This window comes from Equus quagga, chromosome 13, assembly GCF_021613505.1.
Source record: "Equus quagga isolate Etosha38 chromosome 13, UCLA_HA_Equagga_1.0, whole genome shotgun sequence".
Taxonomy (NCBI): domain Eukaryota; kingdom Metazoa; phylum Chordata; class Mammalia; order Perissodactyla; family Equidae; genus Equus; species Equus quagga.
Window position 1 is genome coordinate 74,681,902 of NC_060279.1, and position 25,212 is coordinate 74,707,113.

Genomic DNA, 25,212 nt, shown 5'->3' on the forward strand with positions numbered 1-25,212 from the left:
GATGGTAACCTTAGGGGAAACTGGATGTAAGGAATATGGGAAATCTGTACCATCTTGACAATGTTTTCATAAATGTAAAATTATCCCCCTTCAAAAGTTTGTATATATATATATATATATATAGATATAAAATATGGATACATATATGGATATAAAATCGCCCAAGCACACTGAATAGAAAAAAATGTAGAATAATTTATACAGAATGACTCTATTTATGCAAAAACACTCAAAACTGCTATATATTCTATGAGTACATATGTACATATGTAAATTCATAGAATACCTTAAAAACATATACAACCTGGTATGCCAGGTTACCTGCAGCAGAGCATAAAGGTGGCAACAGAAATTATCAAGAGGATTCACAGGGCCCCTGGCTTTGTCCATAATGTGCCACATTCTGTAAGAAGTGCTCTGCAAGAATGCTCTTTGAAACTCAGATCAAGCCATCACTGCCTGCTCCAGACCTCAATATTTCCTACCCCTCCCTGGAGGCAGAGGACTCTGGTCCCAGCCTTGCCATGCCACTGACACAGGCACCACCACTGGCTATCGGGGAAGTCACTTTACACAGGTATGCAGCAAAACTCGTGTGTGCTATTTATGTGGCCTTCCCAGGGTGTTGGCACCCTGGGTCCAAGTTCTTTCTCATCATTAGCTATTTTTTCCATTCCAACTCAGAGGATAAGAAAAAAGAAATCCCACTGTGAAAAGAAGTGTTGAATTACAAGGAATAATAGGAAAGACCAGCTAATTGTGAAGCCCCGCTATGTGGTATAATGGGTGTTAACAGCTGCATAGGAGCAGGATTTGTTCTGGCCAGAAGGAGTGTGCTGGGTTTCTTACGTTCCATCACATTAAACAACGACAACAAAAGGACCACAGCCCAGGGGGCCACAACTGTGGAGCAGCAGCTGGAGGATTTTTAGGAGTTTAACACAGGATAATAAAGGTCATCTGGAAACCCACTTGACTTGCATGGAATAGTTTTGATGTGTGACTGAGGCCTCTTTGGGTTTGCACATCTCCCCAGCTCAGTGATGCTGGAGTGGGCCCGGGCCCCTCTGAAACCCCACCTAGGGACCAAGAAGCCAGAGAGGTATTGGGTGATTCCCGAATCTGAATTGAGCCAAGCCTCTGGGCTTTTCCCTGGAGAGCAACCCTCACTCCCATGCCTTCCTCTCCAAGGTTCCTCCAAGCCCTGGGGTGTCTTTGACATAGATAGAGATGTAAGTCTTGGAGAAATACCAACTCTGCTTTCCTGACATTCTAGAAACAGGTTTTTAAAAGCATTCCTAATCATGTTATCTGTTTAAAATAGGTCTAGATAGAAGGGAACAAACAGACTCAGCCTTTTTTCAGCAGAAGGCTCGCGACGGTAGTGATGGAAACCAGCCCCAGTTATAATGAGTGTGGATGGTACTGAAATCGTATAAATCGGTGGTCCCCAAACTTGAGTGTACGTCAGAATCACCCAGGGGACTTGTTAAAGCACAGATTGCTGGCACCCACCCCACAGTGTCCGATTCGGAGGTCTGGATACGACCTGAAAATCTTCATTTCTAACGAGTTCCCAAGGGATGCCATGCTGGTCCAGGGAACCGCATCTCAAGACCAGTGTTCTAGAGCCCCCTCACATCCCTGAGGTGAGCCCTGTAAGGCATATCAGTCTGGGGCCACTGTGCCTGGTATGGCTGTGGACACTTCTTCAACATGGACACAGCTCTGAGGACTAGGAGGCAGGTTCAACAGATAGGTTAAAAGCCAGACCTTTAACAACAGAAATATTGAGAGAAAGAGAGAGAGAAGACTCATGCAGCACTAAGCAGCAGTGCTCACAGCGGGGACCAGCTCCTTCCCCAAGGAATAAATCATTTAAATCCAGCAGCCAGCCCTAATTCAATGGGGTCCTCTCTCCAATACCCTGCTTTGGTGAGGTCAAGTGGCTCAAGCTCTCTGAGAAAGAGCAACGAAATGACCCAGACCTTGATAGCAGCAGGAAGAGTTGCCCGGGGAGAATTTTTGAGTCTAGAATTCAGCTTTCCATGCTGAATGGCAGGTGGAGAAATGGGAAGATGGCAGTTGTCATCCCAGGAGGGCATTTGAGGCCATCTTCCACCGTGTTTCTTCCAGAAGTTCTGGGGTTGGATGTTCCCAACCTTTTCTGAGCAGGGAAGGGTCAAGAAGGGAGAGCAGAGCGCAGACGTCTCCTCCTGGCAGGTCCTCACCAGCGAGCCGTGTCTGGTAGACAGATGGGGTCAGGAGTCCGTTCTTGGGAACAAGGATGGCTCCACAGCCCTTGTAGGTTTCCCATGCTCATTTCCCATCAGATTGTCTTCTAGGTTAATAGGGCCCTTTGGAGAAGACCTGCCTATCTCATGTGTGCTTAGGGGAGCAAGAGGAAGAGGTTTTAATCCACATTTGGGCAGAAGAGGTATGAAGGGGAGGGGAGTGACAGTAAACATGGAGGTGACAAAGAAGAGCCGCGTTTGCTCAGCCGCCCCTTCCCACAGTAAGTCTGCTTCCAGAGCACTTCTCTTCTCAAACCAGAGATGTCTGTGCGCTCTGTTTTTTAAGAGGAAATCTGTTGCCTGAGAAAGGGAACTATTTTTTCTATATTATGGGTAAGATGCTTTTTTATACCTGGAAGTATCTGTCTTACCCATTAACAACAAAGGCATAATTTTGTTATGATTGTTACCATTAGTACTGGAATCATTAGCAACGATTTATTGAGCCCCCTGTATGTGCCAAGAACTGTACTTTTCACACGCTGTCTCATTAACCCCTCAACAACTCTGGGAAATAAGTAGTGTTATCCTTACTTTACAGATAAGGAAATCACGAGTTCCATGTTCCAGGTCACACAGCTGATCATTGGCCAAGCTGGGACTGGAACAGTGTTTGTCTGAGGAGTGGTGCTCTTTGCTAAACAGATTTTGGCCTTGGTTCCTGCTGTATGCCAGATGCTGTGCAGGCATTGGGCTCCAGTGGTGAGCCCAACATGCTGAGGCTGTTGACCTCACAGAGCTTCCAAGCAGATAGGGGTGGGGCAGGGGGAGACTGTCAGTTGGGTTAAATCAAGTCAAGCAGTGACTAAAAATTATTTTCATCGGAAGATATCACATACCTTACTTTTGGTCTTGCTTTACATACTATTTTCTGTTCATCTTAAAAATGCAAAGAGAGGTAACTGGCATTTAATCAAAATTCTCAGTGTGTTTTAATAAAGAATATTTTAGATGAGAAAAAATACCGTATTGCCATATAGAACTGTGTCATGCCTTTACTCAACTGGCCATGGCAGAGGAACCTTGTCATAAGGGTCACGCTGCCTTAGGCACCACTGCCACCCGGTGGCTTCCATCAGAATTGCAGGCTTGGTGGTGGCAGAGATGGCCCCCAGGGGAGGCTGATTCAGCCAAGGAAAAGCACATTTCCTATCCGGACCCCCTAAACCCTCCAGGCATGGTTGACTGTGTTCCAAAAGGCGCCCATTCATTTATAAATTGGTTGCAGCTGGTTCAGCATCTGCTTTCTTTTAGCTTTCTGTTCTGAGTTACTATTGTGTTCATGACCTTTAAATTGTTGTTATAATTGAATTAATGTTCACGGATATTGATGATAAAATGACATCAAATGTAGACGAATACTTAGTCAAATTCTAGAACAAACTTATGCAAATGATAGTTCTCTAGTTAGACACCTTCAAATGCCTTAAAACAAACAAAAGACATAATTTGGGGGGCTGGCCTGGTGGCATAGTGGTTAAGTTCGTTCACTACACTTTGGGGGCCCCAAGTTCATGGGTTAGGATCCCGGGCATGGACCTACACACAGTTCCTCAAGCCTTGCTGTGGCAGCGTCCCTCGTGCAGGGTGCAGAAGGATTGGCACCGATGTTAGCTCAGAGCTAAACGTCATCACAAAAACAAAACAAAACAAAACGTAATTTGGCCCTTTATTACCTGTTGACCTCACATCTACTCAAACCATGCTAATGACTCGCAGTTTCTGGAATTTTCTAGGCTCCCTCTCTCCTGCCTGCTGCCTCTGTCTGTGCAGCCCCTCTGCCTTGAACTACCTTCCTCCATCTTTATCTTCTGAATTTAGTCTTCAAATTTCAAATCAAGGCTGCCAAACTGTAGCAGATTATCTTAAAGTCAATTCAGAAATGACAGTGTTGCATAGCAGTCTAGAGAAATGGAAGACAGGTTCTGAATCTCATCTTCATCTCTTTAATAGTTGTGACCATCGCCAGCTTGCTTAATCTCTCTGTATCCATCAAGTATGAATAATAATGTCCCCTGCCCCCAGCATTGTTGTGAGGTTTTTAAAAAATGTGTGTAAAATGCTTCCTCAGTGCTGTGCCTAGTACCTGGTAGAAGCAGTGGGGCAGGTGGTGCTGTTGGTGGCTGATATGCACAAATACTTGGAACATTGATCAATGCCTGCCCAGCATAGGATTGTCAAATAAATGTTGTTTTACATTGCCTATTTGGTCTTGCTTGCAGAAAAAATAAGTCTGTTTCTCTGGAGTCAAAAATAATATACGTCTAACCTTGAACTTCCTGGAGCTATTTCTCTCCTAGATCCATCACTAGATGGGAGTTATTTCCCACTTAGATCCAGCACCCTAGTGCTGGTGAGCTTCCCCAGCTATAAGCTGCAAAGATTTGCATATTAGGAGGAAAGGTATAGAGCAACGACGCTATTTTTGGCAATGCTGCTTCAGTCAAGGTCATCAGGCACTTTGGGTTGGCACCTGTGGTTAGTGGATTGCTCACTGACGTATGTTTGTAATGTGCTTTTTCTGTTTTCCAACCAGAGTCTTAAATGTCACTATGTTTCTCTGACCAGGTAGTCGATAGTGACAGACCGGAAGGGTCCAAGTTCCGGCTCACTGGAAAAGGAGTGGATCAAGAGCCTAAAGGAATTTTCAGAATCAATGAGAACACTGGTAGTGTCTCTGTGACACGGACCTTGGACAGAGAAACGATCGCTACTTATCAAGTGAGTACCTCTTGAGTGCCCACTCTGCACGCAGAGATGTGGCTTCCAAAGATTGTTTTCCTCCCACAGAGCTCATTATTTCTGTGCTTCATCAAACCCTGGGCTGTGCGGCTTTAAGAGTTTCTCTGTGGGAGCTGAGTGGAGTTGAACCCCGACAGGGCAACAGTGGGGTTCCTCTCTCATCAACGGAGCCCCCCAGGCCTGCGTGAGACTTCGGCACTGGAGACCAAGAAAGGGGGATCCTGGGGGAATCTCGATGAGATCAGAACCCTTAGGTCAGCTTTGGCTTTCCAGAAACCTGCTTGATAATCAAAAGCTGTAAAAGGTATAAAGCCTTGGACCCGATAATGCTGCTTTTAGAAATCTATCCTAAGGAAATAGGGAGGAATTTAGTTAGATTTTTGTACCGTGATGTTATAGCAGGACGTGGTCCCTACAATGGAAACAATTGCTACATTTTCAGCAATAGGGTGGTGGTTAACTTATGGCACAATTTTGCAAGGAAGTTTTCTACAACCGTTTAAAATATTTTGGAAGTGGTTCTAGTTATATGGGAAAGATTCAAGCTATCAAACGGAAACAGACACACAAACACATATGGTCTCCTCATTACAGATCGAATGTTTGCACATAGCATGGTGCATGTACGCTTATGAAGAAAAATCAAAGTGTTAATGGTTGTGTTTGGGTGTTATTGATTTTTTCCTTGTTTTTCTGATTTTTCTACAATGTACTTATATTACTTTTATGTGGACAAATGAAAGACTATTTGTAAAAGGCTAGTTTCAGAAGTTGATACCCATTCGGGACGCAGAGATCAGAGCAGCTGCAGATACTGGGGTGAGCCCTAAGTCTCACAGAGGCTCCAGGTCAGTGTGTCCTCCCCTCAGCACACTCCCCAAAGAATTCCATGCTCACAGCCTGTGTTATGGACCCAAGCCTCGGAGGGTAGTAAGTTCATTCTTTGAGGAATGAGATGAAATTCCCAACCATTTTCAGGAAAAGCCCTCCGTGGGATGCAGTGCGCTGAGCTGGAAGCAGGCACTGTGGGAACAAGGTCCAGCCAACAACGTTCGTTTTCCATTGCCATTGCCCATCATGTGTGCATTTTCCTGGCTCAGGGTCCAGGGGTGGTGGCCAATTTCTAGGGCTGGATTTGGCATCTCTGATTTTCTTGCTCAAAACACCATGTAGGAGCATCCCCAAACCCCTCCAACAACACTACTCTCTCTTCCCTAAAATTCCATGTTCTTCTCCTGCAGACGGGCCTGGAGAGACTCTGTGTTGGAGAGTTAAGTGCTCTGCCTGAGAAATGGGTACCATGAGTCTAGCCTCCTCGGTAACCAGGAGTTGTTGACCTTGGGAAGGCCATGTGAGGGCTGGTCCTCAGGGTCCCATCTGTAAAATGTGAATAACTATTTCCTACCTACCCAGCTGGATTGCTGTGAGTTTCCAGTGAGGAGAAGACAGTGTGAGGGCGTTGAAGGCATTCAAGTATGGACAAGTATAGGTAGCGGCATGATCATATCCTCATGCTGAGAAATATGCTCGAGGGTCCCAGGTCCTGGGAGGATGAGCATGCCTCTCAACCTACTTCTCAGAAGCTTTGCCAAAGAGCAGATGCAGTAGGCATCCACAGCGAGTACCATCTGTCAGGGAATGCCAAAGGGTGAGCAGTGTGTCCTCATCATACACCCAGGTGGAGGAATCTGGTTATTGTAGAAACTGAATGCTGGTATCCTCAGAAATTCCGGGTCCAGCTGGCCTTGACAGTCACCAGAGTGACCTGGCAGATGTAGGTGTCCAGCTGCTGCACAAAAAACCAGCAGCAGACCATGGGTAAATGCCCTCTTCTCTTTCCATGCCTATCATGGGAATATCCGTTAATTTTCAGAAACAAGGAAGTAAGGATGTGATAAATTTCATAATTTCATAGCATAGCAATGAAGATTAAGAGCTCTGGGTTTGGAAAAAATCACGATTCAAATCTCGGCACTGCTGTTTACTGAATGGTGTGACCTTGGGCAACCCACTTACCCTCTCTGATCTTATGATTCTCATCCATAAAGTGGCAATGTCCTAGTACCTCTAAGACTTGTAAAAGATGAAATTACCAGGTTTTGCTAGCTAGTGATCGCTATTCAGCTAATAAAATAGAGCCTGGTCTGTAGCTTGGAGCCCCTCATATTTTTCCCTAGAGTGAAGCCATACAGTATTAGAGCAGTTAAAAACATAATTTTGCATGCAGCCACACTGATGGAATTCAAATCACGGCTGTTATGGACTAGCTGTGGGAACTTGGGCAGGGTGTCTGCCTCAACTTTCTCATCTGTAAAAGTGGCGTAATCATGATATGCTCATCTCACAAGATTTTGTGAGGATTAAATGGGTTAATACATGTCAAGCATTTAGAACAGTGCCAGAAACACAGCAAGCACTGTATGATCTTACTACACGAGTGGGAGAGATTAATGATGTTAAAGGCAAAGGAAAGTAAATGGAAATTCCAAGGACTCTGAGTTGGAGCTCAACTTGCCTACCTCAAGAGTGAACTTTCCTTGAGTAATCTTGAGTTTAGAGTTTCATAGTGTACTTCATAGTAGACTGACCGATTGACCAGTTCATTCATTCTCCATTTGATTGAGTACCTACAGGGGGAGGAGCACCCTTAAACAAGACACACCACCTTCCCTGCCTCCAGGTAGCTTTCATTTCAGTGCCTTGTCTTCATCTCAAAATAAACCAATTTAAATTCCTCACCATTGTGTGCAGGTGATATGCCAGGAAGTTGTGCCTTGTTCCTTGTGTGGCTTGGTTTACCCCAGGCACAGGGCCACTTGCTCCCAGCGGAGAGGTTGCTGTGCTTGGTAAAACGCACCGTCTTGCACGACTACCAGGGCTCCACCAGCCACACTGCAGCCTGGCCCTGTGCCACTCTTCACGAGCATCAGGAGGGCCCGATTTCCACACTGCTTCCTTCCGTGCCTCTCGCTCTTCAATTCCGTCTTTGTCCTGTTTTCTTCGTATCCTTGCTTAGGAAGTCCCCTATTAGTCTGTGTATGGTGCTCCTATCTCTAGATTTAATCAGAACTGGGTTACTCTCTTGTTAATGTACTTTGGGCACGAGAATGTTGCAATTCTGGTCCATTTCAAGCACCTATGAGAAATAATTTACTGTCTTAGTACCACAGTTAACACCATCGTGTTCATGGTGGTTATTGTGGTTGGAACAAACATGCTTCTTCAAAGAGCTGAACGCTAGGTCTCCAGTTCCCACATTTTATTTTCCCTCTTGCTAGTTTAAAAAGCAGAGAGCATGTGGGTGAATGGATCGCCATTATAAGTACTCCCGTGTTGTTGTTGTTGTTTGTTTTAAAGTTAAACACTACTCACATGCAAGTCCGTGCTATTGCACTAACATTTTCCAAATCCAGCAAGAAAACAGAGTGAACTAAGCCTTGGGGATTTGCGTGATAAGAAATAATCTGGGATAAATTTGTCCTTGGGCTCCTGAATGTGTATCACCATTAAAGCTACTGTTTATTGAACACTACATGGCTGACACTGTGCCAAACATTTCATATACATCCTCTTATTCCATCCATTTCACACAAGAGACTTAAGAAGTAGGTGCTAACACCATTTTAGAGATAAGCAAATAACTGTTAAATAACTTTTTCAAGGTCATCCAGCTGGTGTGTATTGAGTCTGGGATCCGTATCATTTTCTCTCCACCTCCAAAGTCGTGCATTTTCCATCACTAAGAAACGCTTCTTCCTATTTTACCCCCAACTAGGCTCTGATATCTAATCTGCAAATCCCTAGGCCCATTCCCAGGAACCCCACTTACAGGGGCTGGGAAAGAAGTTTGACTGGCTGGATGATCTATTTCTTCTTAAATGCCATCTTTTTCCATGACCCACTGCCACCCGCCCACTCTCCCTACCCCAGCCCCCAAAAGGGCTTCCCATGCTTCTGACCTGAAGTGACACCTGACAAAATAATTTAGCTCTCACAGTATTAGAAGCTGACATGTTAATGCAAAGCCTCCTGAAATATTACTCATTATTATGTATTTTGCCAGCGTTTGAGTGATTTGTGAACTCTTCATTGGAATAAAGTGCTGTAAATGATTCATGAGTGACCAAGTTTATGAAATTCTATAAAAATATTAGCGGGTGGTAATGATTCCGTCACACTGTGAGTATAGCCTGCTGGCTGCAAATTTGTCAATATGGAAGGACAGGTGTGAAGTGGGAGACAGAGTCTGTTAGGCAGGTGGGGGGCGCAGTGGAGGGTGTGGGCTGGGCTGAGCAGGGGTGTGAGGCAAAACAGGAAGGAGGACCGTGGTCGGGGGCAAATGTCATGGGCACGAGACCTTCATCCTGGTCTGCTGTCCACTGTGGGAGATGCACTGAGAACTGGGAATGTCGGAATTGGGTGGGAGATGAAAGGAACACTTACGAGAGAGAAAACTAACATTTATTGAGCAGCTATTATGTACCCAAGACCTCTCTAGAGTCCCACATACACAAACCTGTGACGTTGGTTTATTGCTTGTCTTTACTGATGTGTTAGCTGAGGACCACAAGGGGTTCCCAAGATATATTAGTGTTATTAATGTTGGTGTTAACATTTGTTGAACATTTGCAACTTGCCAGGGCTCTGTGTTAAATACCTAAATGATGATCTCATTTAATCTTCATAAAGATGAGCTTAACGCTATCATTCTCAATTATAAAACTGGAAACAGGAACCACCTGTGTTCTCAGCCGCAGAAGCTGAGCAGGATTTCATTGTCTCCTTTTGACTATTCGTTCACGTTTTCTGGGACACAGTTTGTTCCCCCTGAATCCACTTTCTGGAATAAGTTTGGACTTTGTGGTTAAGAGTGTTGCCGTAAAATTGGAAATTACCTGGCAGACAGACGGTCTGCCGGCTCCTGTGTTTCCTTTCTCTCACACGGCTCTGCCTCAGTCCTAACCCACAAGTAGCTCCAAGACAATTTGGCAGAAAATACATTAAGGTGAAAAATGCTTCTGTCATGTGGCAAGACATGTATCACAATGTTAGGGATCAAAAGGCAATTGGGAAATGTAGATTTACCCAGATTAGAGGGTTTATTTATTAACTTGTTTATAATAATGTCCATCGTGCATGGATGATGCACACGTCACCATGACAGGATTGCACTGGCCTGGATAATATTTGCACTTGGAATGTGCCCCGAGTCCCCAGTTGTGGGGACAAGCTACATCTTTGTCATCCTCTGGTCTGGTCTCCCCCATGGCCATCTTTCTTAGTCAAGATTCTTGGTGGTAGTCAACAAAATCCCCTCCAACTAATTTACAAAGAAAGAGATTTTTTAAAGAGCACAGGTAGTTTATAGAATTGCCAAAAGGACCCAATAACTTAGCTTAAAAGTGACATGACCAGAAAAGGTGGCACCACAGGAAATACACTTCATATACATTCTCAGCATCCTGGGCCGTTAACTACAAGGTGCCGATAGCACTCCCCAGCCCAGTCTTGACAATCAAAAATGTCTCCAGATATTGTCAGTTGTCCCATGGGGGCAAAATTGCCCCCAGCTGAGAACTCCTGTTCTCAGGGAGTCATCACTGCTGCCACCTCTTTCTGCCGCTCTGCTCCTACGATGCTCAAAGCTGGGTGGTAGCCACTCTGCCTTGGCTGCCCAGAAGACCAAGGGACTCTGACACCATGCTTTCTAGAACCTCCAATCCCAAAAGTGGAGCCACTGCATTGTCTCTCACTTCCATCGCCAAGTTTCATGCTGGGATGTCTGCAGGGAATCACCTAGATCAGATGAAGGACTCTAGCTGAGCTAGCAAGGGGCGGGGGATGGGTGTTGTCATCAGTACAATTTTAGTCCCTGTGAGAGGCAGTCAGTGGTAGGCATGGCTCTCTGAGAGGAGGTGGTCTGTCCATGCTTAGGAGAGTGTGGCTTCACACCTATCATCTGAACTTCTCTCCATATCATGGTCCTATCAATCAATAACACACATGACCTAGGAAAGGGCCATAATGGGAGGAGACAGAACTTGGGATAAAAGTTCAGGCTTTGGATGGGGCCAGCCCAGTGACGTAGTGGTCAAGTTCGGCATGCTCTGGGTCAGCAGCCCAGGTTCACGGGTTCAGATCCCCACCGTGGACCTACGTTACTCATCAGCCATTCTAAGGTGGGGATCCACATACAAAAATAGAGGAAGATTGGCACAGATGTTAGCCCAAGGCTACTCTTCCTCAAGTGAAAAGAAATAGGAGGAAGATTGGCAACAGAGGTTAGCTCAGGGCAAATATTCCTCACCAAAAAAAAAGTTCAGGCTTTGGAATCAGACCTACTGAGGTTAGAATCTTGACGCTGCAATCAGAGGAACCATACAAAATTGCCATTTTTATAGGTGAACAAAGGGTGAACGTTGGCTGTTTCAGGATTTGTCTTCATACTTTGTCACCTTTGGCAAGTTATTTAATTCTCCGTCTCTGTTTTCTTATCTGGAGAATGAGGGTGACACTGCACTGTCCTCGCCTAATGGTGTAGTTAGTAAGTGGGACGTGTCAGGTTAGCACTCAGTACAGTCACTCACTAAGTGTCCCGGGATTGAGAGCCATCACCTGGCATACCAGTTTTGCAGTTGGACCCCCCTGCAGGTGAGAGCAGTTGCTAGGCATCCCGCTAGCTGTTAAATGGTTGGGTTGGACATCAGTAACCCTGTGTGTCGCTTCCTTGAAGGCAATCATCTAAATGAGTGATTTTCCAAGTGTGCCTGCCCCCTCCCTGGACCAGCAGCAGCATCTGGGAACTCGTTGGAGAGGCAAATTCTCAGGCCCATCCTCAGACCTATTGGATCAGAAACTCTGGCCCTGCAACGGGGGTGTTAACAAGGCCTCCGGGTGGTTCTGCTGCTCGCTGACATTTGCGAACCCCAGGTCTAAATACGCTCCTAAGTGTTAACATTGCTGCGGCTGGCCTGATTCGTTAATTTGCCTCAGTGAAGGCGGCCTTTGAACCACTTCCATTACAGTCCTGCTGGGGTAATGCGCTTGTGCCTTAAAGGTGCTTACTTCTCCCGGCGCTCTGCTATGCCATTTGAAATCCCTCTAAATCCAATCCGTACTCTTCAAACGGCCTTTGTTTTTGCTTCGTTAATGGCTCCTGAGAGCCGGGCGAAGCTGTGCTAGGCTTCTTTGCTCCATCCTGTCTAGACCTTGGACAACTGTTAAATGCCATGTTGCTGGGTGTTTGCTTATTTCTCAGAAAATAACCTTTTAGGCCAGAGATGAAAGTGTCTTCAGAAGATTTGAGCCGGTACAGGTGAAGGTAGTTCCTGATAGGAGGGAGCTGGCCCTGGGGTCGGCAGAACCAGCTTTGCTGCCTTATTAGATCTGTAACCTTGAGTAAGGTATTTGTGCTTCTCAAAGTTTGCTGCACATTAAAGTCATCTGGGGAGCTTTTAAAACCCCTGATGCCCAAGCTGCACTTCAAACTAATTAACTAATAATATCCTGGTGTGGGAACAAGGGTCAGTAAGTTCATAAAACTCTCCAAGTGTTTCCATGGTGAAGCCAAGTTTGAGAACCACTGAGTTAATATAACCCATCTGTACCCTAGTTTATTCCTAATTCGGACTGGGGAGAACGACACTGACCAGGGAGGTTTGCTGTGAATATCAAATGAGATAATGCATGCAGGAGTTTCTAACACGCAATCGTAGAAAATCAAATATCTCATTTCCCCTCAATCAACTGCGTCACTCTGAGCAAATATGTGACGCTAACTACATTCTGATGTCTCTTTGGAAATGCAGAGAAACAGAATTTGATAAACAAATGAAGAGGTTGTCTTCTGACTCACTTTAGAAAAAAATAATTCAGGATTTGGTCGCAGCCTCTCTCTGCCCCAGCACTTCAGAGCCTTTCCATCCGACTCTTTCCAGTTCGGCTCTTCACATTTCCACGCACTTCATTTTGCAACTTGGCCTTATCTGCTGGGTGCAGCTGGTGAGACTGAGGCATGAAGAGGTTAAACACCCCTGCCGGGGCAGCCACACACCTGGATTAGACCACCGAGCTGCTCCTGGATGATTATTTATTGGTCCGCTAAGCAAAGCTGCTTCCTCACTCAGGGCTATGGAAGCGTATTTTTCTAAACTTCATTAGCACAAACTCCTCAGAAGAGGTTCACTTTGAACCTTGGCAGGTGGGAGAATCCTACATCCCTCAGCCTTTTCCTCCTCACGCTGAGCCTCGCATCCGACGCACTGGTCCCACAAGCTGGACCTACCTCACGTTTGTGGAATCAATAAATGTGTGATGGCCAATTTATCTTTTACTTTTTGCTTTAGTTGTCTAACTACTACTGAATCTCCTTCATCATAGCTGCTTTTCCAAATGACTTGGCAGCATTTTTTTTCAAGATGCTGAAGAATCACAATACTTCAGACCTGTAAGAGCCTTTAGACCCGTTTTATCTAAGCTGCTAAAATTTACAAATAAAAACAAGTTAAATAATCAGCTGAGGGCTCTGACTCCTAGTACTGACAATATGTTCCTGATGTCATTATCCCTCAATAATGGGCATTGTGATGACCCCTCCAGGACCAGATCCTGCAAACATAGATAAGACATCCATTCTAGCTCCCATCACGCACTCTCCATCTAAATTTACATTCAGCAAGCGGAATAAAAAATTTTTTTTTCATTTGGTAAAAATGAGCAGAGGAGGGAAGAAGGAGTTTGTTCGAGGCCTGGACTAGGAAGAGAGGAGTAAAAGAGAAGTTAGAAATAGGCTGTCCTTCTTCTCTGACCTCACAGGGGGTTTGACACTCTTGGATTAGAGGGCAGAAAATGATGGAAATTACTTTGTCGTATGAGATACTGTGCAAAATTGGAGGGGAGGACCAGAAGCTAATTAAACCAATCACCAAAGACCGGGGAAGATTCCAGGTTCGAGCACTAGAGCTGTGAGGTCAGGTGACACAGGATGACACAATTGGAAAGAGCCACCCCCACAGAGCCTCCTGCCACACTCTGGCTGGGAAGGGCTGGTAATCAGGGGGTGGATGACCATGGTGAAGCTCCCTCCAGTTGCCCAAAAGAGGAAGGAAGAAGCTGACATTGATCGGGGACCCTTGTGAAACCAGCTATGGGCCTCCCAAGAAAGACCTGGGGAAAAACGCTGCATAGGGACTGAGTTCCCCGTGAGCAGGTTGGAAGCTGGGAGTTCTTGTGACGGAGGATGAGTGCATATGTGACCCATGTCCTCCTCCAAGGCTGGGGAGCTAGCCAATCTCTGGGTTACCCAGCTCAATTCTGGCTGGCCTACTGCTTACTGCCTGATTGGAGCGGACCACTCGACTATATGGATTTGAACTGAGGACAATTTGTGGACAAAGTCCCAGGGTAAAAAGGAGAATGTGGGGGAGCACCGTGTTTTGCCAGCTGAGCTTCTCTTCCAAACAAGAGAAGTGGAGGGAAAAGGGGAAACACTGTGGAGTGGCATCTTGGGATGGCCCAAAGGATGCACAGACATCATGGCCAGCACACACCCAGCAGCTCCATCAGGCAGATTCAGATGAACCACAGATTGATTGATTCCGCAGACAGTGATGGGACGCCTAACTCGTGCCAGCCACCGTTTCAAGGTGTTGGGGATACAGCAGCCAACAGGCAAGTTCCAGCCTCGGGGAACTCTATCAACAAGCAGACGTTAGTGAGTATGTAACACGTCAGGTGTTTATATGTGCTTGGAATAAAAATGGAGCAGATTAAAGATACGGAGAGTGACAGCAAGGGCTGCGTGGTCCAGTAGGACTTGCTGGGAGATGACATTTCAGGAGAAAGCCTGATGGAAAGTCTGAGGGCAGAATACTGCCTTACCTCTCAGGTATCCTTGACAGCAAAGGTTCTCCACCAGAGCGATTTTGCCCCCCAGGGGATATCTGGTAATGTCTGGAGACGTTTTTGGTTGTCACAACAGGGGCAGTGATGCTACTGGCATCTAGTGGGTCAAGGCCAGAGATGTTGCTCAACATCTTGCAATGCACAGGACAGACCCCACATATTGTGCTCTGAAGGCACCAACATGGGGCTGACCCTACAGAGGGTCTGAAAATATATCATGGTTTGTTCACTCGAATATTCACTAAGCTTGAATAGACAAGAGATCTGTGTTCATTTCTGGGGCACCATGGCAAGGACTATTGTCCCTGTCCTTGTGAAGCTCACAGTCTAACTGGGTACAATAATTTGCAACAAGACAATTACACCACCATGGGACAAGGGCAGGGACCAGGAACAGTCTTCCAGAGGACTTATAGTCAAAGCAAGCGCTCAAGAATGAGAAGGAGTTAGCCAGGTGACAGGGAGGGGGCAGGGCAGAAAGAATGTCTCAGGGAGAGGAGACAGAATAAAGACCTTAAGGCAGCTCTGGAGAAGCAGGAGAGCGGGGCCTCATGTGGGAGACTGGAGATGAACTGACTAGGGAAGAAGGCGGGACATGTGTGCTAAGGAACAAGCTTAGACGTAATACCCCTTGGTGACAGGTGGAGGTTAGAGGATTTGGGGATGAAGAGTGACATAATCAGATTTGGATTTTGCACAGACCACTCTGGTTGCCAGAAGAGGAGGAGTCTTGTCTCCGGGTCCCTGAAATCAGAGTGGCACATATCAGATAAATGACATTCTCACCCGCAAAGACCTGGGAGGTGAATCCCAACTCACAGTGAAGATATTAAACGTACTTTGGGATGAAATGAGTTGCAGGAATTGGGGGGCCAGGTCCTGCCAGGACTTGCAGGGTGAGGTAAGGAGCTTGGATTTTTTTCTAAGGAATCCTGGGAGGGTTTTCAGCAAGGGAGTGACATCCAATTGCATTTCAGGAAGATAAGATTTATTTGAGCAAGTCAACAATAACATTCGAATCACCATGAAATAGAAATTAATTCAAAAATGCATTCATTTGTTGAGAACTCACTACCTACCAGCCGCTGGGGGAAACAGATAGAAGATAAGGCCCTGCCTCTCCCAAGCTCAGCCTAAAGTTCCCTTCCAGACAGAGGGAACCAGGAAAACTTTCTAAATTCTGAATCTGTGTTGGGAGCCTAGGGAGTACTTTGTGTGTTGCATGGTCTTTCCCATTTAGTTTGGCTCAATCTCCAGGCCAGAGAACTCTCTGTTAAAATTCCAACTTTTTAGCTCTTTCTTCTATAGGGGTTTATCAGTGGGCTATCTCAAAATTATTTATTAAACACAGTTGGCCGGAGCTGTTCGCTGCTGATTCGTTTGATTGGCATCTGTTCTAAGATCTTTATTATGAAGAAAGCTTATCTTTTTCTCGCAGTCAGGCATTAGGTGCCAAGAGATCATTTCCGTATTATTTTTCTTTCTTCTGAAGGTGTGGATGTTTGCATACAAGCTCCTTTAAACAAGGTCCATCTTTTCTGGTACCATGTTGGAAAGACTCCGTGCTCACTAAAAAGGACTTGATTGCACTGTGTCACTCGTGGATGCTCATTCCCTGGCTGCAGCTGGGGCCAAATTGAGCCTTGTTCCATGTGCCACAACAGCCACTCTGAAGACGGACTAGAGTGAAAGCAGACTGGCAAGACTGTGTCCTCATTAGATGATGGCTTAGCTTGTCCAACAACATTAGTGGGATCCAAGACCCAGTTGACGATGCTTGACAAGAAGCTGGGAAGAGAGCCTTGCGTTCTTTTAAAGTTGATCCCACCCTCCTGGTTTGGGCTGCACGTTCAGTTGCTTGCTGACACCTGGGGGATAACATAGGTACATGTGGTAGACCTGAGGCAGAGGTCTTGGCCAGCTGGTCATAAAGACTCAGAAAACTGGGCGACTGGCACTTCACAATTAATTATGATTGCATTTTCTATTCCTTTTGAGTTTTTCATGCAGAACCTAATCATGAACTCTACTGAAGCCACATTGGTTCTGTTTTGTGTTTCTTACTTCCTGTCATGTGAGGCTCTTTAATTAGCAGGTGTGTAAATAAAAGGAAATATATTTCCTGAAAGTAAGCATTAACTCAAGAGAGCAGGGCACATGAAGGACGGAGAGGGGCGTGTTTTCTGTTGCTGATACAGCCTGCAAGTCAGTGTGGAAGAAGTTCCGCATCATGTGTACGCTTCCTCCATGACCCCCTCGTCCAACTCGACTCCCTATTCCTAAGTCTGTGCTTATATCCAGGGAGCTATCCCAGAGGGTATTGAACTGAGGAGACAACTATTTCTTGGGAATGCCACAGTGTGGGGGGCATCATTTCGGGTCAGCCCCAGGAAGACCAGGCTCTGAGATGGAAGGGAGGGAAAATTGCAAATTCTATATTTGGAAAGTGAATCAAATATATACCAGCATCCAGGATGCATCTTGGAAATACCATTTCCATCCTGAGTGGTTGCTCCATTCTTTCAGATACCTTCATCTTACCTGGGCCCTGGCCTGCACCCAGCTTTCCACACTTGAGCAACTCTCCAGAGCAAAACCTAGAGCCAGGGGTTGGGGCCGGGAGGACACATGGAAATGAATAAGAAGGCCATCTTCTAGAGAACATCACGATCCCCTTTCTAGAAGGATCCCCTTCTGCATCCTCCACCCCCATTCTCACTTCCCTCTCCCTCCATGAACAATTCCATTAACTGTGTAGGTCAGATCATGACCTGCTTGTCTCCTGGGGATGAGGAATAGTCATCTTTGTACCGAGGGTCTTCTGCAGATGGAGCTTCGGTGTGTCGGCAAATCTGCCATGCTGAGGCTTCTCCAAGAGAATCAGTGGGAGAAGAATTTTGCTTTCACTTTTGCTTATACCTCCTGATTGGTGTGAGGAGGAATTGCCAGGTAGCAAGCATAGATCATACACAGAGTGAGCATCTTGTGTGGCAAGGAGTCCCCGACAGTTGACGTTGAGCTGAGCAGTTGCTCACCTTTAAAAACAGGTAAAGGGATTCTTTATTTTTTAGGAAGATTAGCCCTGATATAACACCTGCTGCCAATCCTCCTCTTTTTGCTGAGGAAGACTGGCCCTGAGCTAACATCCTTGCCCATCTTCCTCTATTTTATATGTGGGACACCTGCCACAGCATGGCTTGACAAGTGGTGCCATGTCGGCACCCGGGATCAGAACTGGTGAATCCCAGGCCGCCAAAGTGGAATGTGCAGAGGGATTCTCTCCTTGAGTAGTTAGATTAGGAGTAGGGGGTCTGCAAACTGTGGCTCACAGGCCAAATCGCGCCTCGCCCGTTCATTTTCATGTTGCCTATGGCCTCTGACACCCCACAGCAGAGTGGAACAGTTGCTCCAGTCGTGGCCAGCAAAGCCAGAAGCATTTCTTCTCTGCCCCTTTACAGAAAGGTTCCTACCCCTGGGCTAGAGGGGTCCTCACATCCCTTAGAAATGGGCAGCTCCACAGCCCTTTGATAATCTGATTTCAAGATTTTTAGGGACCATAGTCAGACTGAAAAGGGAGCTTATAAATTTCCCTTTTCTAGAGACTTTCGAGGAAAGGTTAAACATGTGTGTGGCAGTGCTGTCAGGCCCAGAGGTGAACTCAGTCCGCCCGGGGACAGGCTCCCCAGAGGCATCTTCGTGGAGGCCTATGGTGAAGCCCCATTTCCAGATCAAGGGCAGCAGCTGCCTGCATTTGTCAGCACTCCAGTTCCTGAGTAAATGGAATAGTGTTTGGAAAAGGCTTTGCAGAGGGAGAATGACTGTGCAGACGTTGCATAAAGATGAAGTTTATCCTTGCTCCTTTCCCAGCAAGCTTCCCTTTAGACATGGCTCAGGGAGTTGCAGACCTGAGCTGCCCCAGGAGCTGTCCCGCCCTCGGCCTACATCTGAAGCTGACTCTTATTCTCTGAGTCATCGATAGCGATGATGAAAGTAGTGACGCTTTGTGGGTCTTGCTGAGCCCTGCATAGACCCATCTCACAGATCCTTGATTTGACTCAATGACTTAAGAAACTAATGTATTAGTTCCCTTTTTCTGCCATAAAAAAGTACCACAAACTTGGTGGCTTAAAACAACCCGAATTTGTTATCTCACAGTTTGGGGGATCAGAAGTCAAATATGGGTCTTGCTGGGCTAACATCAAGCATTGGCAGGGCTCTGTGCCTTCCAGAGGCTCCAGGGGAGAATCATTTCCTTGCCTTTTCCAACATCTGGAGGCCACCCATGTTCCTTGGCTCATGGCCTCTTTCTCCATCTTCAAAGCCAGCAACGGTGAGTTGAATCTTGCTCACACTGACATCTTCCTGATTCCCTTCCTACTTTTAAGGACCCTGTGAATACGCTGGGTCCACCTGGATAATTCAGGATAATCTCCTTGTTTTGAATTCAGCTGATTAGTTACATTAATTCCGTGCAGCCTTAACTCCCGTTTCCATTTAATCCAACATATTCACAGGTTACAGGCATTTGATGTAGACTCTTTGGGGGCTATTATTCTGCCTATTACCATACTCCCTTTTATAGATGAGAAAATAGAAGCACAGAGCAGATTAGGAATTTATCCAAGGTCACACAGCTGGTAAGTAGTGGATGATCTTAACCTTTGGCCCCAGCTACAGTTACCTCTAGAACCTGGAGACAGAGGGTACAGCCAGCAGTGTGAGCAAGGAGCTCCTCTTGTCTGTTGGCTGAGACTAGAGTACTAACTAGAGGGACAAGTGACTCTCAGCAGACCCTCGGTGGCAACCCTGTGATTCTTTCTCTTAAGAGCTGGAGGCAGTTGGTTGTCTCTCTGACGTGTTTTCCTGCCAGAGCACAAATGTCCAGGCCTCTCTCACGTTTTCCTCGTTTCTCTCCTTTAAGCGTCATCTCAGTATTTTAGGAGCATCATTTCCTCCAGAACAAGTGAGAATCAGGGAACAGTGGGACATGATGTTGTTTGTGTTTGGAGCCATCTCAGGCTCAGAGCCGCATTGGCTCCATCGCTTAGCATGAGGTGGGCCCCAATATCCACCGGAGTGTCAGGGGGCGGGGACTAGATGGACGACTGATGACTCAGCCTCAGGAGGCAGGTACCAGCCACCTGGTTCTCACCCTACTCTAGTCTTCACTTTAGAAGAAAGCACCCTGGCGTCGGTCCCAGGCAGCTCCAAGTCCAGATTCCTACCCCCTGTGCAGCTCACACAAAACAGCATCCGCTGAGCCTGACCACACACTGACTGTGCTGGGCTCAGGTCAAGTGCATTTCCTGATGGGTCTCTGCAGAGCTAAGTGCCCCCAAGCACGCCAGGGACTCTGTTCTGGGCTGAGGAATGTGAGAGCGAAGGAAGCACATTCACTGCCCCCTCGGGAGCTCATCCTCCTAAGAATCCTAAAGGTGGAGACTCTTGGTGCATTTTTCGTTTGGAGGAAACTGAGGCTTAGGGAAGCATCAGGAAGTAGGTCACACAGCTGGTAAGGGAAAGGGCCAAGTGACAAACCCACTCCCCCCCGCCCCGAGCCCAGGCTCCACATGCCGGCTCTGGCAGGTGTCATTTAAATGCCTGGTTTGCTCACTGTAAAGCAGTGGTTCTCAACTAGGAGTGATGTTGGCCCCCAGGGGACAGCTGGCGATGTTGGGAGACATTTTGGTTAACACGTCTGGAGGAAGGGTGCTACTGATGTCTAGTGGGAAGAGGCCGGGAATGCCACTAAACATCCTACGGTTCACAGGACAGCCCCACCACAAAAAAGGAACCAGCACCAAATGCCTGTAGTGTGCTACAGAGAAACCCACTTGCAAAATGAGAATGAGAAACCCCGGCCTGTAGGGTTGGTCTGAGCTTTGAAAGTGATAATGTGTGTGCTCATCTAACGAAGCTCCCACCTAACCAGGTCGTGGGTTCACCAACCAGACTTCGCGTTAGCTGGGATCTTGGGTCCCTGGGACTCCACCTGGCTAAAGATCACCCTCCCCGAATTCTTAGAAGCACCCAATAATATGGTTCTAGCCGAACTCGCCAATGCTCATTTTTCATTCTGCATGCTGTTTTAAATGTTTTTTTCTTCTCATTGCAGAAGACAAATTCCATTTCCTTACTCCTAAGGGAAAACTAATTCCAGCAAAGGCCATTTGTCTTTGATACCTTAAGATCTATATAATTTACTGCAAGTTTATTTTTATTGAAAATTATGTAGATATTATTCAGAAACACAATTTCCAAGCATACAGCACACTTAAGCAGATTATATTTTAAGTGTTAATACATATACTGAAGATATATGCTGGAATGTGCATTTCTCAAAGATACTTTTTTCTTTTTTTATGACTCCTGCCTTTGAGATCCTCGAACTTGTCTGCTATGAAGTGCTGAAGGATTAAGATATTTTCCGAATGGATATTGTGTTATAAGTTATGAGTTGTTACCATTCGACTGCAATTCAAACTCATGACACTTTGTATAGCTTCTATGATTAATTCAGAAATAATTTGCATTGAAATGCATTTAAGATATTTAACTTGTGACTCCAAATCAACCTATTTTAAGCCTGGCGGAAGCACTCCAGTCTCGAAAGTGTGTGGACTCCCCCCCAGTTACATGGACCTGAAAAAGATTCAGATATCAATATAGCATAGCTTTTTCAAAGTGTTTCTGAGAAATATAAGACCTGAGAGATGTCCTCCAACACACACACACACACACACACACACACGCTCCCTTGGGAACATTTGGGAAACTTTGAAAACTATAATTGCTTCCTGAAAATTCACAGTGCACATTTGACACAGTAAAGACATTTTGAAGACCTGCAGTTGAAAAACCTGTTTAAACCAGCATATTCCATGCTTTTGAAAACCAAACTTTTTAACAATATTCTTCCGTAAGAACTATTAGCCATTATAGAAATGATATTTGGATAATGTTGGTGAGAAAAAATTTAATTAACGAGACAAGAAAGAAACGGTCAGCATGGAGATGCCCAGTGGATGCCAACATGCCTTCCTAAGACGCTGCGTGGTCCATTCTGGAAAGATGATTCTAGAGACAGTTTGGCATTAGCTTTCTCCGTTAATGTAGTGGAAACTCCCACTTCCTGTTGTTTCAGTTAATCAAGAGGTAAAGTAGTCCATGAACTGAAGAATGGCTCAACAAATGTGGTCTATCTGTACAATGCGATATTATTCAGCCATGAAAAGAAATGAAGCGCTGACACAAGCTACAACGTGGATGAACCCTGAACACGTATGTTCAGTGAAAGAAGCCAGACGCAAAAGGTTACATACTGTGTGATTCCATTGATATGAAAAGTCTAGAATAGAGAAATCCATAGCAACAGAAAGCAGATTACTGGGGACAGCTAATGGGTCTGGGGTTTCCTTTTGGGATAATGAAAATGTTTTGGAACTAGATAGTGGTGGCGATTGCACAATGCTGTGAAGGCACTAAATGCCGTTGAATTCTCCACTTTAAAATGGTTAATTCTGTGTTGTGTGAATTTCACCTCAATTTTTAAAGAATCTTGGGAGGTGAAAAATGATGAGGGAGGTAAGAGTGACAGGACGGGGAAACCCAGGTATAAGAACCAGGAGGGGGAGGCAGAGCAGAGGGGACTGGAAAAGTCAAAGGGGATGTCCTGTATGTTCTCCATGGCAGCACGAACAACTTGCCCATATCTAACAGCAAGTTAAATACAGCCCAAAGAGATGTTCGCTACACAGAGTGGCCGTTGAGAGAAGGCAGGAAAGCAGCCTCTGCCTGGCTCAGCAGAGAGCTGACTGGGAACCCACACCACGGTGATGTGTTAATGACAGAGGCCTGAGGACACATGCTTATCTTTGCTCCCCAGGTGGAAGCAAGTGACCATGACACTAACGAAGCTGGACTATAAGGGTCCTTTATTTGTAGTGGCCCGTTTGGAAGCCCTGTTACCAGTGTTGTATTGTGACTTCATGTTCTGCTTAAAGAAGACCCCCAAACTGCATCATCTTTAGCTTCGCCACAAACTGGGTCAGCCCCCGAGACCAAGCTTAGTGGAGCCAGGCTGAGGAACTGTCCCAAATCTATTCTGACATTGTCAAACCTCACATTCATTCATGCCTACTAAAAGTCAGGCACCTTACATATCGGAGAAGGACGAGACCAGTGCAGTCCAATAGAACTTTCTGCAGTGAAGGAAATGTTCCATATCTACACTGTCTGATATGGCAGCCAGATATATGATAGTCTCATACAACAGCTGTTGAGCACTGGACTTATGGCCAGTGTAATTATGAGACTGATTTTTTTTTTTTACTTTATTTAATTTTAACTTAAATAATTGTGGCTGGTGGCTATTGTATTGGAAATCAAGTCTAGGCAGTTGTGGGTGAAAGTGTCATCTTTAGCATAGACACAGTTTTACTATTAGCTTTCCCTCCCGCTAGCTATGTAATTTGAGGCAAGGTGCTTAATCTGTAAGCCTTAGTTTCCTCATCGGTAAAAAGAGAGAAATGAGAAGACCTACTTCCTGGAGCTATTGTCAAGATGAAATGAGATATTGCATGTGAAGTGCACAGAACTGGGCAAATAATAAGTGCATCGATAAACGTTATTCGTGCCTTTTGATATTGGTAATTGATCTATGCTTTACAGAGCGGTGCCTTGAAGAAATAAGGCTCAGTGAGGTGAAGTAACTATGCTCTGGTTGTATAACCAGAAGTCAGGGGAGTAGAACTTACTCCCATGTGTTCCAATGTCGAAGTCCTCCGGCTTGCTGTTGCACTGTGCTCCCTCCCTTTAGAACCCTGGTCATCAAGTTCATCTCCACTTGGAGAATGAGCCTGGGACTGAGGAATGGGTCTTGGATTTCCCCATGAGCTGGTACCTTAAGCATGAGCTGCTTTGTTCTTTGTTGAGACAGGATTTCCAGTAGCAGTTGAAATCCTAGGGAAAACACGTGAGTGTGTAAGAGGGTTTCTATCTCCATAGTGATCATTGTTTCTTGCCTAGGTTGGTTCTAGCTAGGTTCTGGGCTGGACTAACAGAGAAGACTCTGATCTATGTCATCTCAGCCACCTGAAGAGTCTGGTTGAGTCAAACCTTTCAGACACACTAGTCATTCAGTCTTGATTGTGCTTTAAGACATTGAACATCCTCTTTTGAATGCTTTCTTCTTCATTCTATATAAAGTTGTCTCCAAGTCATAGAGAACTAGGTCCCACATAGATAGAAGCAAGACAGTCTTCTTTCATTCTAACTAGAGTTTCAAAGAGCACATGCATCCTGTTGTCCTCACCTCTGGGTTAAGGCTTGGAATGAATCACTTATGCAGATCTGAGGGATGACTCAGCCACTGGAAAATGCCCTGTGCGTGCTATTGCTAGCATCTCCGTTGCATTCTCAAGGAAAGCTTCAGAAGCCACGGATCAGTGCTGGTCTGGGGGCTTCTGCTTCACTTCCCACTCTAAATACAGTGCTTGTCTTGTCACACTGGCTGTTTAACAGCCCTGCCCGTGTCATTCTTAAGAGAAATAGAGTGAGGTTTCATTAACGTGAGAGATCAGCAGTAGTTCAATTATAAGTTATCACTGTGGAGGGAGAGCAGCAGGGTTAGCTCCTCAAGTTGGAAATAAAAAAGATGAATGGGAGGAGGAAATGAAGTCAGATGGATGCCTTGCCAGCGGTGCACAAGGGGAGAGGGGAGTCCTTTCTAAATACAGGTCGTATACCCAAGGCAATTACTATTTTTTAATCTGCAAAAGACCCACTTGTCATGGTGAGATTCCCATGCCTCTCTCCAACACCGTGACCCCAGGATGGTCGTATTTTGTGACCCATCAAGCTGGGGGCTTGGTCATGCTGGCTAACTCGCGGCAGCTAAGGATAACTCTGAACCTTTCCCGAAGGCTCTGGGGTTCCCAGTGTGTCAAGAAGACAGAAAGGCATGGCATCCTTCCAGTCAGTCTACTTCCTGTGGCAGAGTTTGATTATTCTGAACTGTGCTTATCTTTTCCACCTGCCCCACTCATTCATTCATTCATTCACACACTCATTAATTCAACAGATGACTTTTCAGCTCCTACTGCCTGTTAGATACTGTTCAAGGTAGTAAGCAATGACTCAGAGTCTCTGTTCTCAGGCTTTTACAAGAGGGAGGCAGGCAGATGATGATAAATGCCCCAGAATAAAATTAAACAGGGCAAGGAGGACGGGGAAGCAGGGGATGAGCGATGTCCTATTTCATATGGATGATCCA

General features: G+C 45.8%; 1 protein-coding gene across 1 annotated transcript in view; it reads left to right on the forward strand.

Annotated features, from left to right (window-relative positions):
• CDH13 (cadherin 13) overlaps positions 1–25,212 on the forward strand; it is a 985,922-nt gene that overhangs the window by 514,561 nt on the left and 446,149 nt on the right. The window contains exon 5 of the mRNA XM_046683164.1: positions 4,863–5,015. Within this exon, the coding sequence (XP_046539120.1) occupies positions 4,863–5,015 (153 nt within the window). The remainder of the gene's footprint in view (positions 1–4,862; positions 5,016–25,212) is intronic.